Source organism: Spermophilus citellus (genome assembly GCF_964194105.1).
Source record: "Spermophilus citellus genome assembly, chromosome: 9".
Taxonomy (NCBI): domain Eukaryota; kingdom Metazoa; phylum Chordata; class Mammalia; order Rodentia; family Sciuridae; genus Spermophilus; species Spermophilus citellus.
Genome location: NC_138191.1, coordinates 60338589 through 60353384, shown reverse-complemented (window position 1 = coordinate 60353384; position 14796 = coordinate 60338589). Strand labels below are relative to the sequence as shown.

The following is a 14796-nucleotide window of genomic DNA, read 5'->3' as shown; positions in this document are numbered from 1 at the left end:
ATACATGCACATAACACAATCTGATCAATTTCATTTTTCCTTCCCTTTGATCCTCTTCCTTTCCTCTACTGGTCTCGCTTGTTTTCATGAGATCACCCCCCCAACACACACACAGACTCACAGACACACACACACTTTCCCTATTTTTCTCTCTAGCTTCCTACACCTGAGAGAAAAAATGTACAGCACTTGACCTCCTGAGTCTGGCTTATTTTATTTAACATGATCATCTCCAGTCCAATCCATTTTCCTGCAACTGCCCCATGGTTGAATAAAATATATGTCACATTTTCTTCAACCATTCATCTGTTGATGGATATCTAAGTTGGTTCCATAACTTGGCTACTGTGAACTATGCTGCTGTAAACATAGATAAGCATATATAAGTATGCAGAGTTTTCTTCTTTTTGGCAAAATACTGAGGGGTGATATGCAAAGCTGTTGATTCCCAAATTTTATCCCTTTGTGCTCATGCTGCTTTGTTCTCTGCTTGGAACATTCTAGTTCACCCCCTCTTCACAAAACTCTTTTCATTCTTCCAGTCTGGGAGTCTGGCTGAATATTATAGAACTTACTCTAATGGTATAGGTCATGATTATGTTTATGCAGCTGGAATACTGGGTTTTTATAGTTTCAGAGACAATCACAGTCCTGGTACCAGAAACCAAACTTTTGTTGAATGAATGTAAAAGTTCTGTTAGTCTTTCTTGTCTCTCCTTTAAAAAAAACAATGACAAGAAACATGCCAGTATGAACTGTTTTTATGTACTATTTTTCTCTTATTTTGAGGCTCTATTTGATAACAACAAACTGTAAAAGCAGCAAGAAAAAAAGGAATTCTATTTAATTGCTAGTTCCTTTCGAATGAGGCCTGGACAAAAATAACCTGAACTCCTTCCAACACCACTTGCAGGCAATATACCATTTAATTGTACACTATCTTGCACAGTTCTCTTATTATGATAGTTCTATATGTGTTGCCAATAATACATTCCTAAATTCTCTGAGGGCATAGACATATTTTTCACAATCTCCCACAAAGCCCAATATAGGGAAATTATCAAGGTATCTGCTTTAAATAGAAGATGATTTGATCCTTTAGAGTTTAATCTTAATAAGACCAAATTTTCTACTTATACTCTTTTGGGCTAAATTAATCACTATAAAAGCTTGCGATTTCTTGAACATGCCATAATATAATAATATAAAAAAGATACTTCACAGACGCTGTGAAAGAACAAATAATTTAATGCACACCAGGAAGCTTTCACAATGCTATTTTTTTTCTTTCTATAACAGCAGAAAGTGCTCCCCTAGCACTTTCCACAACACAGGAATGACTTTTCTAGTGGCTTACAAACCCACTCAGCACCTGGCTGGCACTATGTTATATATTCATTAACACTTGTTGTAAGTCTCTATGGCCAATTATATCATCAAAGGTGAAAATGGGCAAAAGAATCTATTTAGTAACACGTAATCTATAAAACATAAAATAAAAGTGGATTATATATATAAAAAAACAAACTTTACCAAAAAAAAAGAAGGTAGAGATATTCATAGTGACACTAATTGAGAGGCTCTAATACTAATTTTTAAAACTTTTTTTCATGTTGGAAAAGTGGGTTTATTTGTTCGCTTTTTGGTGGCACTGAGGATTGATCCCAGGGGTACTTTGCCACTAAGCTACATTCCCAGTCTTTTTTATTTGTTAAATTTTGAAACAGGGTTTTGCTAAATTGCTGGGAATGACCTCAAACTTCAGAACCTCCTGCCTCAGCCTTCCCAGTCACTGGGGATTACAGGTGTGTGCCATCATGCTTGGGGAAAAGTCATTTCTTTAACTATGATGGCTTAGTTACTTGTTGTAGATGAGAAAAATTGTGCTTTACTTCTAAAATGTCACAAAAAAAGTGTTCTGAAGATGATGAAATATAGTCCTTCACAAATATATTTTTGGTGTGTATAAAGATATTTTCCTTGCTTTTTTAAAAATAAGTAATTAAAATGTTCTGATTTATTTTAAATCTCAGAGGTCAGCATTTGATTTTAAGAATATGTGAGCTATAGATGAGAATAATAAAATGAAAAAGGTAATTCACCTGCTGCCATAGAAGTGATGTTAAAATTTCTAATATACAACTATTGTTGGTTCTAGTCAGTTCCAGTTCCAAAGACAGACACTTGGGGCAGGGTTTTCCATCTGAGTTAGTGACAGTGGATAGCAACAATTTATTGGGTCATGACTACCACTAATTTTTAATAAAAGAAAATATTAGTGTAACACAATTCAAGTGAGTGAATGAATAAACAGGGATTATGTGTATATAAATGTGAGTTTATATGATATAGAGATTAAAAAAATAGCCCTAATAAAAATGCCGAAGAACACTTTTCTTATTCTTCCTTCTTTTCGAGAGATAACCGAATGCCCTGTTAACAGTGAGCAGCATTATGCAAACATCCATGCATTGTGCAGATATATTTTGTTTCACAACATTGTACTCCGGTTTACTTCCCTTTCCTTTCCTTATCTGTTGAAATTCATTCTTACTTTGATCTCAGATTTGTTTGTTTGTTTCCAACTGCAGGTTAGATTGGTAGAATAAACTTTACCTTAAATAATTTTAAATGTTTTGGCAATTTTAATATCCAAAGTTAGCATAAAATAGATTAGATTATTATCTAATAATAAATAAATTAAATTAGATTACTATCTAATCCAGGACACTTATCAGAGTGAAAAAGGAACTGTTACTTAGCTAGGACATGGTCAAACCAGTATGTATAATTTATTAATAACTCAATACTGTTCTTAGCCAAGCATGGTGGTGCACAACTATAATCCCAGCAACATGGAAGGCTTAGGAGGATCAACCTCAGGAACTTAGCAAGACCCTATTTCAAAATAAAAAATAAAAAAGCTGGGGATGTGCTTCAGTGGTAAAGCACCACTTGGTTCCATCCTCAGAAAACAAATAAATATTATTAAGCACAAAAGCAAACAGTGAAAACAAAAGTTCAAAAGTACTTAATATGAACTCTATCATGTTTTCATAAGACTCTAAACAGAAAAAATTTATATGAATATGCAAAATATTAGTCTAAAAACAGACTAAAAACTCAAAAAAAGAATACCAACAGTATAATATATATTAACTGGAATTAATTCTTGAAAAAGTAAAATCCACCTTGAATTTATAATATGATATAAAGTACCCTTTGATACTAGTGTCTTTAGACAAAGATCCATTAAAAAATTAAAACAGTGCTGGGGGGTATAATTCAGTGGGAGAATGCTTGCCTAGCATATGCAAAGCCCTGAGAGTTCAACCCTCAGCACCCACCCCCCACAAAAATACAGCCTCATAAATTATCTATAACTAAAAATCCAGAAAACCTGTTAAGCAATTTATGGAAACTCTTATTTATTTTTCGACAGTTTAACCCTAGTATTTTCAATTCTAAAGCTTTCCTACTTTTTTCATCAGTTCCTTTTATTAACATTAGGGAGGGTGCATTTTAATTTATACTTGTGACAACAGAATTAGCTTTGATGTTAAGCAGTTTTTATATCTTAATTATTTTCTAATATGATGACTCCCTGGTCTCCTATTTCCCAGTTCTGTGTTCTTTCTACTTCATTTTTATTTTAAATTTTCTGCCACAGGAATGATCCATATATGACAACCTTTAGATGATATGAAAAGCCTATATATAAAAAAAATTTATATATATAAATAAGCGTGTATTACTGGGATGGAACCCTTTGCTTTCATAAAAAGGACTGAGAACTGTCATATTAGAATAATCTGATATCAGTAAAAGGGTATTTTGGGGAAGCAAAGGGGTATCCTTTGCAGTCTATTCAAGGATATTTGGAGAAGTACAATTAGAAGGAACAGAGGGATAATATTCCTCAAGAGGCTACCAGTCCCCACAGAAGTGGACAAGAACTGGTGGCTTCTCAAATGACCAAACAGATGTTTAGCAAAGAGTTCCTTAAGGATGGACCATACAACTAAAGATCCATGTGGATAAAGGCTGCTTGAACTCACATATTAGACATTCTTTTGGAGGTTTTATTCCTATTTTTCCATTGTTTCAATTTTGTGATGAATTAATGTAGGTTTAATAAGAATGAATTGGTATTTTATTCATCAAAATAGCATCTATACATATCTATGAAAAACTGATGGTTGATACTCATATGAATTAATGAATTCTTTATAATAACCCAGTGGCACCCTCTAGGAAAATAGGTTGGTATCAATGCTTTATACCAGTCATAATGCAGGAAAGAGAATAAATATATGGAGTTTATAAATAAAATTCTCCATTTAGGAAACAAAAAACAATAAGTTGAATAAAAACTTCCTAGTTGGCATGAATAAGCATCATAGACAACTATGTAGCTCTACTGGTCAACAAGATTTAAAATATCAGGACAAAATGTTTCAGAATTTCTAAGGAAAGGAAACAAATTTTTGTTTCTTAGAAGTATTAGTTATAGGGCTGGGGATGTGGCTCAAGCGGTAGTGCGCTCGCCTGGCATGCGTGCGGCCCGGGTTCGATCCTCAGCACCACATACCAACAAAGATGTTGTGTCTGCCGAGAACTAAAAAATAAATATTAAAAATTCTCTCTCTCTCTCTCCTCTCTCTCTTTAAAAAAAAAAAAAAAAAAAGAAGTATTAGTTGTAGAAAATACCACCCTAAACTTTATTCAGGTTTTCATTTCCCTTCTTTCTGCGTAAGACCAAACAACTTACTACATTTGGAGTAGTATTTAATTAATGATATTTTAAAATCCATATGTAATTTTTTTCTTAATGGCCTAGTTTGTACTCCCATTCATTAGATATTACTTTTCTCCCTGATAATTTTTTTAAATATAAGGTAATGTCATTATCAGTTATTTATAAACAACTAACTAGTCCTATGTTTTGAAAGATTTTCAGATGAGGTAAAAGCACTTTTTTCCAATTTCAAAAATCTATCTGAATAGTCAAGACTGATACATCCTCATATGCCCTTCAAAGTCTAAATTAGGTCTAACCATGTTGGGGGTCTGTTTTTTCTAATTAGACTCAGTCTTCACCAGAATGCTCTCTACCTTAAACCCAACCTCATTTTAGAATTTTTCAATTGTTTCATTCTAAAATTAGAAATTCAAGAAAAAGATCACCTATATATGTCAGAGAATAATCACTAATAACAAAGATCTAAAGGAAGACAATCTTGATTTGTATTTCAATTTTGCTACTCATTAACTATATAACTTCAAATTGTTGAAGTTTTCCAAATCCTAATTTCCTGTAAAATGAAATTATAATACCTACAATCCATCGGGTTTCTTACTAAATGTCATGCATATAAACGTCAGAGAACAGTACCTGGCATACAGCAATGATAACATTAGGGATTATTTCCCATTTCTATCTTCTCTTATTTTCATTGCCCTCTACATTTAATGTGTGCAATCAACTGTCAAGTCTGATGAAGGTGGGGATATATAAAATGTATAACCCCACAATAGGAGCATGAATTCAATAAAATAAAACTCACAATTCCCCTCCTTTTAATATGATAGTTATTCTTGTCATTTGTGTATCAAATCAAGGAATAAAGCAAAGAAGCAGAAGAAAAAGATGCCAATATGAATACAAGAGTTTCTCTGGCAGCAAGAACATATTAGATGTTAAGTCATAGGACATGAGGAAGAACTAACAGGTTAGGAAAACTACAGCTAGAAAAAGCAGAAGATTGTGATAAAAAACAGCAAGAGACATTAGACTAGAAATAGAATTTTAGGCCAAAAAGATGGGGGGGGGGGTTATATTTTAAAATGTGAAAGAAAATTGGAATTTGCTGACACACAGTAGCCTGAAAGACTATATAAATAAAAGAGCAAAGCATTTTATAGGGTGTAAGAAGCATATTACATATGAGTAAGCTAACAAAATTTTCACAAACATGAAGTATGAAGAGGTTATCTGCAAGGCTGGGCTAGCCAACCAAAAATAACACAGAAATGTGCATTTTATATTACTTATGTGTATGTCTATATTTACTAATCCTAAATATTATTTAGGAGCATTAAAAGTAAAATCTATTCAGTTTTCACACTGGGCTATTATAAAGGATTGCCCCTTCAAAAATCTGATCTGTAGACTAATAAAAACTCATTAGTTTCTAATCAATTCTACATATTTGAAATTCCATTGTAATTTCCTTTTCTTTATAATTCCTTTTCTAATAAAGCATTTCTCCAAGACAAACCTGTGTGTGTGTGTGTGTGTGTGTATTTTTCTTACCAAAGAGAGGTGTTTTAATAGAATCTACTAATAAAAATAAATTTAAAAAATCAAAAATAGTATAATATAAAAATCAATAGGATTAATGTAGACTCAAAAGTTTCACACCTCTAATTGGTTACTTTTTTCCACAAATCAAGTCAATATGATCCAAATGAAAAAGAACGACTTGCTTAAAATTATATCTAAGTTTACAAGTTGCTGAAATTTATGTGTATCAGATTCAATTATTGCTTACCAAAGAAAGCTATAAATATTGCCTGAATTAGCACCAGTCTGGTGAGGGCGGTAAAAAAGTGTATTTGTATCAAACAGACTTGCTGTGATATCTGTTCAAACATACCTGTACCAGTCAAAAGTCCAGCACTCTTCTTTCGTGCATAAGCGCGTAAGTGGTTGGACAGGCTAACAGCACTTGTAAACGTCGTATTGCAATGCACACATGTTCTAAGCTTCACAGGCATACCTATCATTCAAAAGAAAACTATAATCCAGTTCTCACTTCAAAAAGTGAAATTTTCTTAGCTTAAAAGTGTGTAGAAAAGTACCACAATAAAGATGGTTTAAAAAACGTTCATGAATTAGCTTAAACGTGAAATAAAAAGGGGGAATTAAGTTAACTATTAGTAGTTTGTAGTTAGTATTTAGAGCCAAACCATGCTCTTGGAAAGATGAAAGAGGAGTGACTTTAACCTCTTAGCTCTTCTGAATTTAACACCTATTATTATTTTCTTGCAGATTTCTGTGTTACGCAGATCATTTCCTAAACCTACTAAAGTACAATTCTGTGATTTGAACAGCACAGTTCTGTTGAGAAGTTTCAAAGCTTACAACATTACCAATAAAAAGAATTAAAAAGTCTAGTTGACAAAGTGGTAATTAAAGTGTTTTACCCACAAAACCGTAAAAGGCTCCATACTAAATTAGGCTTTCTGATGAAGGCTGGGAGAAAAGGTGGTAAAACACACCACTGAACAGCTGTTAGACACAACATTTTATTCAGGGCATTTTATGTTCATTACTTTGAATGCGCAATCAATAATGAAAGTTAATGAATTGAAGTTTTTTACTACAATCTTTGTGCTAAATAAATGATCAACAAGCTAACATCTTACTCATCACAGGAAAGAAACATGTTGAAACAATACATTCAGAACTTCTCAAACAACCCTCACTCCCCCAACATGTTTCAATTGTTTCTTCTACCTTACTATAATAGCCACAAGTGTGCTTTACTTCTATGAAGCATATTATTCCCTGCATTTTATTCTCCTAAAAAACAGAAAGCTACTGACTTTGAAAGACTATCTTTGTATGAAAGAAAGAGCCCTATTAGCCACAAGTCCATACCTACCAGAGAAATCACTTTTCAAACCACTTAAAATACAAGTAATCTTTCCTTAAATCAAAACTGCATTACAAATATTTGGGCTATCACAATGTCCGTGGAGAGTAAACAAAGCAACAGTATATAATACCTCAGACACACTTTACCTGGGCCTCAAATCAAAAGACCAATCTATATAAACCTTCAACACTCATAACCTCCAAAGGAAACCTTTATAAAGAGACTTAAAATTCTTCTAGTCTAAACATACACATCAGACCCTGCAACACCAAATGAAGTTTGGCTACTTTATCTGCCACATTATTTGCTGATACACACAAAATATTCCTTGAAAAGGGAAAAACTTTTTAGTGCACAAGCACTAAGCTAAATCATCTGTCTGTTCCCTTAAAAAACTACTGTAAAATCTAGAAGCCCAGCAAACATGTTTTATACTCACAATAGTTCTCCAAAACCAAACTATCCCACAATACAATGAAGAATTGGAGAGGGAGGGAGCGCTTCTTTAGGTTAATCACAACATACCACAGACACCAATCCATTTAGTTTATAGAGACCATTTTGTTTTGTTTTTACCTGAGCAGAGGGAAAACCAATAGCTAAATCTTGAAAACACATCACTTTTAAACACAGGCAAAAATATGACAAAAGTTTGCCTTTTTAGTAATACTATGCTTTTGAACAACATAAAATTTCCATCCATAACCATCCTTCATCCATAACAATTTTAGTTTTACAGATCAGCTTTTTTTTTTTTTTTTGGGGGGGGGAGGTGTGGTTTTCTTTTGCATTTGTTCTCACCTTACATTCAGACCAAGAAATGAGGCACAACACAGTGCTGATGAGCATCAATTGATGAGTTACACAGAAATGACAGTAGAATAATCAATCTGTTCTGCAAAAAAAGCAGCTTAAATAAGAAGATTCTGAGAAAGTATTTTCCACAAATATTCCATTAAAGAAAGCACAACTGAACTGTGTTAAAATTAAAAAGATACTCATGAATTTCCTCTTACCTGAGTGCATAGTCAAGTCCATTTTTTGTGGTTGATACATCAATGGACTGTCTTCATTTAATGGAAGAACACATTTCTGAACAAATCTCTTTCTTGCTGTCTGACTATGGACCTTTTGAGGAGAAATAGCAGAATTTCTTTCTTCTCCCATCCTTTTATTTTTGAGAAGTTCTATCAGTGTAAGAGACTGATTCTTTTTTCCACTGGGCAGATCAGGTTTTGTTTCATCATATTCATTTAAGAAATTCAGCCCTTCTTCCTCAGATGCCGACACTGACAGTGCTTCAGTCTTTAGGCCATTACGGTACGCTTCGAGAGGTATAACATTTTGAGATAGAAAGTCATCACCTGATGCAAGTTTTTGAGCTACAAATGGTCTGGGAATAATGCGACGACTGTTCAATGCCTTTAGGATTTTTTCATATTTTTCTTCATTTTGCATCATTTCATTCAGAACACAGATTGGAGATTTATGAGCATCCCATTTGGTCTTTCCAAGTCTTTTCAGGTGGCCTCTAACGTGATTTGATAATCCAATTTTAGTATCAAACCAACCACCACAAAGCTGACAAGTGTGTTCAGAAGTGGTTTCAGATTTCTCTATAGCTAAAAAAAATTTTTAAGAGTAATATCAGAATTTTTTTTTAAATGGACCACTCTAAGGTGATTTACCTCTGAAATATAAAATTGTAATTATAATAAAGACCAAATCCAGAAAAAAATTCAAATCCTCTGAATTTGAATACAGATACATTAGCCCAAATTAACCACATGAAAACTTACCTTTTCTAACTCGCTTAACAGGTGTCCCTGTGCCAGTTCTTTTGAAATGTTGCATTTTGTCACTTGTGGCTATTTGTTCTGGTGATACTACATGACGGGCTTCATAGCTTAATCCTGCTCTGTGAAGATGTCCCCGGACATGATTTGACAACCCAACACCTGTTTCAAATGTTGCTGGGCAATATGGACACGATTTCTTTTCAAGAGACAAATCAGTCCAATGAAAAACAGAACTATGCTTTGACAATGAAGTTTCTGCATTTTCTAATTGCTGAGGATCATGTATCTCATGTAAAAAGTTGTTAGTTCCAGCATCTTCATAATATTCAAAATAAAAGCCATCATTTTGATCATAACTAAGGGTAGGATTTTCTCCAGGTTCCTGACCTTCCACCTTGCTTTTAAATAGAGGGAATAAGTTTACATGTTCTTGATTAAGATCATTATAGGTTTCATCTTCTATGGCCTGTGTAGTGTAGTCGCCTAGCTCAACATTATCCCAGGAACTATCATCTTCTGTTTCATAACTATCTTTCTTTTCAGCAGAATTAAGTTTTTGCAAAACAACAACAGTCATTTTATGTAAGAAATCAGGATAGCTATCCAAGTCTTCTCCTTCAACAGAACCTTCCTTCTTAGATTCCTTAACTACTCGTTTTACAGCCACACGCCTGTGGTCTTTGAAGCTTTCCGGCCTTTTGTTGTCTGGGTTATGAGGATCTGAAATAAAACTATTGTGAGAATTACTTGATGATGAATACAGATGTAAAGAATTTAGTGAACTAACTTCTTTTTTGAAATGGACAGGATATGATTCACCTGATTTTTTGATCATCCTGTAGTTTTCATATTTGTGTCTATGTAAATAGTTGCTATTTGCCTTGGCATTAGATTTTTCTTTAGTTGCTTGATGAAGATACTTAGGTTTTTGGTCAATGCTGCTTTTAATTGTTCCAGTCTTGTGAGGAGGGTTGTTTTGACTGCACATGTTTACACCTGATTGGGCAATGCTTTTCCGAGCTTTTTGTATTCTATGTGGCCGCTTATGGAATTTTGAAAAATTACTTGATTGTGAACTTGATCCAAATGTTCGTTTTACGTCTTGTTTTAAAGCAGAGTTCTTTGGAAATGTGGTTGACTGTTGTTTAACTAATGGTTTAGTGCTACTGATATCTATGGGTTCTTCAAGAATGTCACTTTTTCTTTTATCAAGTCCAAGACGACTACCAAATGAATCAACAGATGATGAGGAATGCAAGTATTCCATGTGCTTTTTTAAAATACTTCTAGCTGAAGTGGTAAAAGGACACATCTTACATATGTATGTAGATGATTTTTTGGATGATCCTGTAACAGAGTCTTTCATGAAAGTCTTTTTTTGTGTTTTCCTCTGAGCTACGTCAGAATTCACTATTGGGCATTTTACTACTGCTCCATGGGCAATGCCTCTGTGACATTCCAATTCATTTTCTGTTACTGCCATGAAGTTACACTCTTCACAGCAATAGTACCTTTTATCTTTTTCGTGGGTTTTAGCATGCTGCACGAATGTTTTAGGGCAATTGGTACCAAACACACACTGAGGACATTGTAATCGTGCACTTCTTCCTTCATCCTGAAGTTCTTTCAATTCACGAATTTCTTCCATCAACTTTTGTCTTCTTTCTTGGTGAATGATCATGTGTTTAAGAAGTGAATTGCGATCTCGAAATGTCCGTCCACATTCTCGACAAGCATATGGCCTTGGGACATTAAGATGGCGAAAGTGACTATTCCCATCTAAATGATACATCATATGCCTGTGGAGGTGCTTTTTCTCCCTAAAATTCACATTGCACTTTGTACAGGGGTAGAATGATGGCTCTTCAGTACTAAAAGTAGCAGGTGACTCAGAATCACTCTCTTCACATTTCTTTTTTAAGGTATTTGAAATAAAAGTGCTAGTATGAACAGGTGAACTGTCTTCTCCACATTTATCTGGGTTATAAATTAGATGTTGAAAAGCATCTACAGATTCCAAATCTTCATCAGTTGATTCAGGCTTCACTTTTGATAATCTGTATTTCTGTGAGTCTATTGCTTGTACCTCTTCATTCTGTTCCAGAAAGTCAACTTCTAGCATTTTTGATTTACTGGGTACACAATTGGAATCACTAAAGCAATCTTCTGTATAACGAGTTATTTTGCTTACATCCATTTTTCGCTTTCTCTTTTTTTCTAGACCTACTTTAGAGTGAACTGGAGCTTTATCCACTGTTTCTTCATTAGTCATAAGAAACTGAATAAACTCTTTTTGGGGATCCCAGTTTGCATCATTTTCTGACCTATACTCATCTGTACCTGAGGAAATTCCTGTTAATGTATTAACACAATCATCTTTTACCAATATATCTTCACTATTCTCGCCCACCTCTACTTGATTTATTAAAGTGCTATCTGACTTTATACTACTCCCTACTGAATTTTGAATGTCACAACCAACTGAAGCAGAGGTAGGTAGTTTTTTAATGGAATGGGTTGGATTCTTAGTATGTGCTACATCTGATAACAAAAATAGAACTTGATGTTGACTCGCTTTTTGTGGTGTAGACAGCTGAAGATCAGCTGTTACCTTCAAAGTTGAACAAGATTCTGTTGTTGGCTGATCCACAGGCTGTCCAGTGGTTAATGAAACACTGCCTTTATTCATACTGGAAGTCTTAGTTAAGGAGGAGTGTGATACTGGTCCATTAACAGTAGCTCCTTTAGGTAAGGTAAAGTTTTCACTAGAAACAGCAGGAGCACCAGCATGTATGAATAGAGTAGACTGGCCTCCACTTAAGGCTTTTTCAGATTTGTCCTTTGACAGTTCTTCAGGCAGAGTCAATGTATTATTTTTCTGAAATGCTGTTTGACAATCTTTTGGTTTATGAACTCCACTCTCTTTCTCTGAGATAAAATTGTTGTCATCTTGGAGTTCTTCTTTAGCACCAGTAATATCGGTGTTTATCTTCAAATCATCCATATTGTTGGCAAGCCCATTTAACACATTTAGTCTAGAAAATGGAAAACAAAAATTTAGATTTGCATGAAAAAAAAAAGTACTATTAGAATGTATGGAGAGTTGAAAGTATACATTGTTATAAGCTTTATTTTCTATTCTTTATACTGACATCCTAATTTTTCTATTCTTTTTTATACTGACAACCTAATAAGAATGTAGCAACATTTCAAATAATTGAAACATTTTAAATGTATTTCAAAGTTCAATACTGTTGTTTGTGCTAGGCAGTAATTCAATGCTGCATACAAAATGACTAGGGAAATGCAACATACCCTCACACAACATAAATGAATATACTACAGAATGAAAACAAAACCTCAAACACATATTGCTAATGAGAACAAAATTACCTAAGTACATTAGGAACAAGCATTCTATACTACAAAATAGTCTGAATTGTCAAATACTGCAGATAAGTTTTGTAACTTAAAAGCTCATTCCTAGAGAAAGGTAACAAAACACTACTCACTAAAGATCTAAATCTGAATGAACATATTTACTATCAACATCAATGACTCATGAATAAAACAGTAATTTTTATTTTTAAAATATTTAAGAATGCTTTGTTCTTAAGATGTTTAATGTTCTAAAATTCTACTAACTGTAAAAATGCTTTATTCAAAGGGTTTCATTCATTCCTTATTCAGTTTATACTTAATTCTAAATTAGTAAGTTAAAATTAATGAAGTGATTACATTAAAATTTCATGCCTGAGCTCCCAAATTCTAGACATTCTTTAAAAGCAGTTATCCCATTTATGATTTGATGGTTTAATGCAGTGGCCTAAAATGCTTGATAATGAAACATCGTAAGCATATATTTTTAGGTTATTTTATATAAAATGCAGATAAAATTTTTCAAACCATTTTTGATCACGTGGTAATCATTTTAAGATAGCAGGATATTTTTTTTTTTTAAACAGGAGACTAATGAATGTTTGGGAGACATTCACACCATGGCTGGATTTACTGTCCTATTATGAAGAGTTCCCTGACACTTTGTTTTTATCCTGCTCCTAGAAATAGCCACATTATACTGGAATAGCTGTCTTCTTGAAAGAATAGAAGCTTTTTGAGACTAACAACCTTGTCATCATCATTTTTCTCAAACCAGCGTGCTGTACATGGCATAGGTGCTTGGGCCATAGTTGTTGAATGAATAAAGATGGTTGTAAAATCAAAGTAAAAGTTCTTAAAGTATAAAACTAGTTTTGTTTCTACAGAATTTGGATACTTCATTCTAGTAAGACAAGCTGCATTATGGTTCTGATTGAAGGCTTCATTAAGCAATTGTAGCAAAGCCCCCCAATAATCTTTTCTGTACCACTTAAAGAACTCGAGACCTGGCAACCAAAGGTGTTTAACTAAAGTACTGGCATAAGCATCATACATAGTGTGATTTATTTACTGAGCACTTACTAAGTGTTAGGTACTGCTCTAATATTAGAAATACAGTAGTTAATTAAAAGTAGTAATTTACTACTTTAATCAACTACTTTTATATAAACTACTTTTAATAATACTACCTTAAGACACAGGACTTCATAATCGAATATTTTAAAATGAAGACATTCTAAATAAATTTCAATATTTCTACTATCCTTTATGGTACAAATTTCATGCTTTGTAACACATTAAATCTGATTCAATAATAAAAGGTTTCTAATAACATTTTCCATATTTCATAACGCAGAACAAGCACTCATAACTATGATCTTATTCTTTCCACAAAATGTTTAATGCAATAAATATTACAACAATTACAAATGTCTTTTTTTTTGCCATTATGTATAGCAACAATCATTATTCCACACCTCTTAGGTTTTAAAATTCTGCTTTTAAGATTGGTAAACTTTCACAGTAATAAAAATAGACTTCCAGTAAGATCATATTCAATGATATCACCCCAAAATGGTGCTAATGCAGCACCCAGCAGGAGACTCTACATCACAAACACAGAAGTTAAAAATGGGCAGCACATAAACATGTGTTAGAACTAGTGTGCAAATGTCAATGAAAAGAAAAGCAAGCTTTGATGCTACACTATTACCCATCCTTGATATTTCTCATAAGATAGAAAAAGTAAAATGCCTCCATAGTAATAATCTCAAAAATCTAAAATTAATGACAGTTTTTAAAAAACTAGTCTTAAATTTCTGTTCCTCTTTATTATAATCACAGAGGTAGACAAATATATGCTCAGTCAATTTGAAAGCCTATATTAGCTTTTCTCAACAGGAAGCAACGTTGCTAACGAAGTGGTAAATTCAGTGTTAATGAGTGGCTTCACT

General features: G+C 33.3%; 1 protein-coding gene across 17 annotated transcripts in view; it reads right to left on the bottom strand.

Annotated features, from left to right (window-relative positions):
- The window catches only part of ZNF644 (zinc finger protein 644), a 106553-nt gene that overhangs the window by 13346 nt on the left and 78411 nt on the right, over positions 1–14796 (bottom strand). For 10 of the 17 annotated variants that reach the window (XM_081307660.1, XM_081307655.1, XM_081307659.1 and 7 more), the window contains 2 exons: positions 9464–12498; positions 8681–9286 (listed from right to left, as the gene is read on the bottom strand). The exons of 6 other annotated variants lie outside the window; for them this stretch is intronic. In XM_081307660.1, the coding sequence (XP_081163786.1) occupies positions 8681–9286; positions 9464–12467 (3610 nt within the window). In that variant the 5' untranslated portion in view covers positions 12468–12498. The remainder of the gene's footprint in view (positions 1–8680; positions 9287–9463; positions 12499–14796) is intronic. One more of the 17 variants, XM_081307647.1, reaches the window with a different exon arrangement.